Genomic DNA, 3,973 nt, shown 5'->3' with positions numbered 1-3,973 from the left:
ACACACACACACACACACACACACACACACACACACACACAAATAACTGACTAATTAATACTTTAGTTTGATAGTACTAACAGTGTTGGCTGACGATCTAATACAGTTGCTTGATAGGGCTAACAACGTTGGCTGACGATCTAATACAGTTGCTTGATAGGGCTAACAGCGTTGGCTGACGATCTAATACAGTTGCTTGATAGGACTAATAATGTTGCTTGATAGAATTAATAACAGTATCTGACGATCTAATACAGTTGCTTGATAGGAATAACAGTGTTGCTTGATAGAATTAATAACAGTATCTGACGATATAATACAGTTGCTTGATAGGACTAACAATGTTGCTTGATAGAATTAATAACAGTATCTGACGATCTAATATAGTTGCTTGATATGAATAACAGTGTTACTTGATAGAATTAATAACAGTATCTGACGATCTAATACAGTTGCTTGATAGGAATAACAGTGTTGCTTGATAGAATTAATAACAGTATCTGACGATCTAATATAGTTGCTTGATAGGAATAACAGTGTTACTTGATAGAATTAATAACAGTATCTGACGATCTAATACAGTTGCTTGATAGGACTAACAATGTTGCTTGATAGAATTAATAACAGTATCTGACGATATAATGCAGATGCTAGTTAGATCTAAGAAGAGAAAGCTGAAGAATATGTTAGCTAAGCCCATCATGTATTTGTAGTTGTTTCATGTTAATTAGCACAAATAAGAAGTATTGCCATTCCGTCCTTTCGAAGAAAGAAAATATGAGAACTTTAACATTCACAGTCTGATAGCTTAATTAGTTACCACGTTTGTTTTGTATGAAGAATCATGGGCTCGTGACTTCGATGACTTAGTTTTCATTTTAAAAATTAAACTATAGCTTCTACCTTACCTGTTTTCAGATTTTTTTTTATTACCGGTATTTATTTTATTTCAATTAACTTTATTCTTCACAAATGTTTCATGGCGCGCTCTTTGCAGTTTCAAAGTGATTGATACCACAACCAGAAATTACAATAAATAAAAACAGATAATAAAGTGAAGATTCCGTAACTGAGGTTAAAAAATAATCCTGTACGCTAGCTGTATAGAGTACTGAATATTTTATTCTTAGAATCTCTGACAATGCTTTGATTCAGTAAACTCAAGAATCGTGAATCAAAATTTTAGGATATTACACACCGAGTACAAAGGCAAACAATATTGGGAAATTTATACTGTCCTTTCTCAATTAAAAACACATATGTTCGAAATATGTATATTTTTATGGCATATGTATGTATGTTTATATATCTATATACATTTTCAATGGAACTATTTACAACTATATTTTTAAAAATAGCATACCACACGTTTTACTAATTCAGAAATAACTAAGTATAAGACCAGAAATAGTTATTTCAAATAAAAATTGTACTAATATGAAATTTGTTATGATCCATGGTAAATATTATACAAAACAATATTGACCGGAATATTTAAAAGGCGGAGAATGAAGAATAATTACGGAAATAAATAGCAAACAGAAGTTGAGAGACGTAAAGCGTTTCATCTGATCCTTTCACAACAACCAGAATTAAGATCAATACGTCTTATTTAATTGTTTGAAATTTAGTTTACGAAGATACAGATGTGGTGTCTGTACGGATAGTGCTATAAGAAAACGTTATAACTGTGGTTAAACTGAATAAACGCCGATATTTCGTAATGTGTTTCTCCACACAGAAAAATATCCAATAGAGGTTACGAAGTTTTAGCACTGTATTATAATTGTAATTATTTTTCAGCTAGGTCTCAGTTAAAAAAATAAATATAAGTACAAGAACTTTTGCATTCAAAAAGGCTAAGAAATTATCAGAAAACTTGGACAACACATTGACTGTTTCTAAGGAACTTCAAGAAATGATTGAAAACATCAATATTTTTAAAGCTTCTATGTACAATGACTATGTCTCAATCGTTTATAAGCACCTACAAAACAAATCTTGAATAAAAAGGTAAATAAGATAAAATTCGGCAGTGTTCCAAAAATAGCGTATCAATGGAGCTATTGAACAAGTGCAACTTGGCACGAGAAACTTTCACAGCTCACGATCAATTTGGTAGAAACTTACACACTTACACAATTCTAAGACTTTTATTATACAATTTCTCATGACTAATTTATATTTATTGTTGAGGAATAATCAGCGTGATACACCAAAGTTCTTATCCAAGACGCCATCTGTTTTCTTTGTTCTTTAATTAATGTAATTTCTGAACTTCATTCCTACAAATAACTTATTTTCGAGGGTCTTAACTTCATCTCAACCTTAGTAAGTTGCACCCACTCGTGTTGGTCAATATCGTACCACGTGAGTCCGATGTTATATCGGCCATTAATGTTGACGTACTGACAGTGATTATACCACCAGCCACTAGAATAGTACACTGCGCAGTGGGTGCTACTCGCGTCGTTATCGCGGTCTTTGGTGCTGAAAGCCATCCCATTGTGATTTTCCATCGCATCACTGGCGTTTCCATGGTAACCACCAATCACCAGGCGGTAATTGTCAGTTTCGTTAGCCACAATGAATATCTCGTACTCAGCAAATTTGTAGTGGCCAAACGTATCCCACATGTCCATTCGCAAAGTGTAATTGTCCATGGTGGTCATGTGATGGATAACCTCATTTCCTAGCCAGTATTCTCCCGATTGTTCTCCAAATCCACGTTTATAGTCTTCCCAGTCACGGTAGAAATCTTCTGATCCGTCCTCTCTTCGTTGAATTACTGTCCAACCTCCACCGTCAGTATCCATGTCGCAATAAGTAGGGACAGCATACTCAACACCTTCAGGGTGGATCAGATGCACGCCACTCTTGCGCTCTGCTGTTGGCATGGTTACCTGTTTCATAGAGCAATCTGAAACAAAAGGAATGGAATACATTAATTAGCGATAATATTATACAAGAAATATCTGGAAATTTCTTAAACCTTTAAAAATATTAAAAATCCCGAAATTTATATTACAAATTTGAAAGTTTCTAATATAACGAACACAAATACAAAAATACACATGTACTGGTTACACGTGTACATGATTTTTAACATGTTTTTTGTTTGCTGCATGCTAGTGATGTTTTATAACAAATATATTGTGACTAACTTGACAAGATATATTTTTCTTGACATGCTAATCTACGTTTGCTGCTTGTTAGTGACGTTTCATAGAAACTACAAACTGAGGTACCCGTCCTTTGTCCGGGTTATGAACTTAAAAAAAAAACAACGTGGGGGTGGATGCTATGATAAATAACACAAAACTTCTAACTTTCACACAGTTTATTTATAACGTAACATTATTACAGTATTCATTATTACCTCACCAAACGTGTTTTTAAGCTTTAATAATTCAATATGTGTATACTTAAAACGTGGTATACATTGTTCAATAGTCAGGGTAACTTTGTAGAAAGAGGTTGAGGCCAAAGATGTCGCGGTAGGGGTGCTTTCTGTTACCCACTTTCAACACCCACCTCCTTAATATCCTTCCACAGTGGTTCACGTCATTAATTAATTGACGATCATTGGCCACAGAAATGTCATATGGGCTGAAGTTAAAAGGTCAAGGGTCAAAGTAAAAATTGGGTATAACTCAAGAAACTGCTTTTCACATCAGCCTTATGGTGGCTGTTGGTGTTGGAACTTCAGCTGAGGGTATGTGTTATTGCAATAGTGGCGTCCATTTTGTTCATTGCATTCCTTCGTAGAGTGATAGTGCACACTCTGAGATATATACAAGACGTTTGTGTGCTCTCTCCCCACACTGTGTGTGTTGTGTTATAGAAAATTTAAGTTTTTATGTTGTGTGTAAAGACGTGGCGCCATCTATAAATGTAGTTAACATTGACTTACGTTAAAGATAATATATGCTCAATAATGGGTGTAAAGATGGTTTTGAGCACACATTAACAT

General features: G+C 34.2%; 2 protein-coding genes across 2 annotated transcripts in view; one reads left to right on the top strand and one right to left on the bottom strand.

Annotated features, from left to right (window-relative positions):
* LOC106463422 overlaps positions 1–3,973 on the top strand; it is a 220,806-nt gene that overhangs the window by 108,869 nt on the left and 107,964 nt on the right. The gene's annotated exons all lie outside the window — the stretch shown is intronic.
* The window catches only part of LOC106463420 (protein scabrous-like), a 20,127-nt gene continuing 17,657 nt past the window's right edge, over positions 1,504–3,973 (bottom strand). Inside the window, exon 5 of the mRNA XM_022390910.1 lies at positions 1,504–2,920. Within this exon, the coding sequence (XP_022246618.1) occupies positions 2,286–2,920 (635 nt within the window). The 3' untranslated portion in view covers positions 1,504–2,285. The remainder of the gene's footprint in view (positions 2,921–3,973) is intronic.

This window comes from Limulus polyphemus, unplaced genomic scaffold (genome assembly GCF_000517525.1).
Source record: "Limulus polyphemus unplaced genomic scaffold, Limulus_polyphemus-2.1.2 Scaffold1402, whole genome shotgun sequence".
Classification (NCBI taxonomy): domain Eukaryota; kingdom Metazoa; phylum Arthropoda; class Merostomata; order Xiphosura; family Limulidae; genus Limulus; species Limulus polyphemus.
This window is presented reverse-complemented; position numbering and strand designations above follow the sequence as displayed.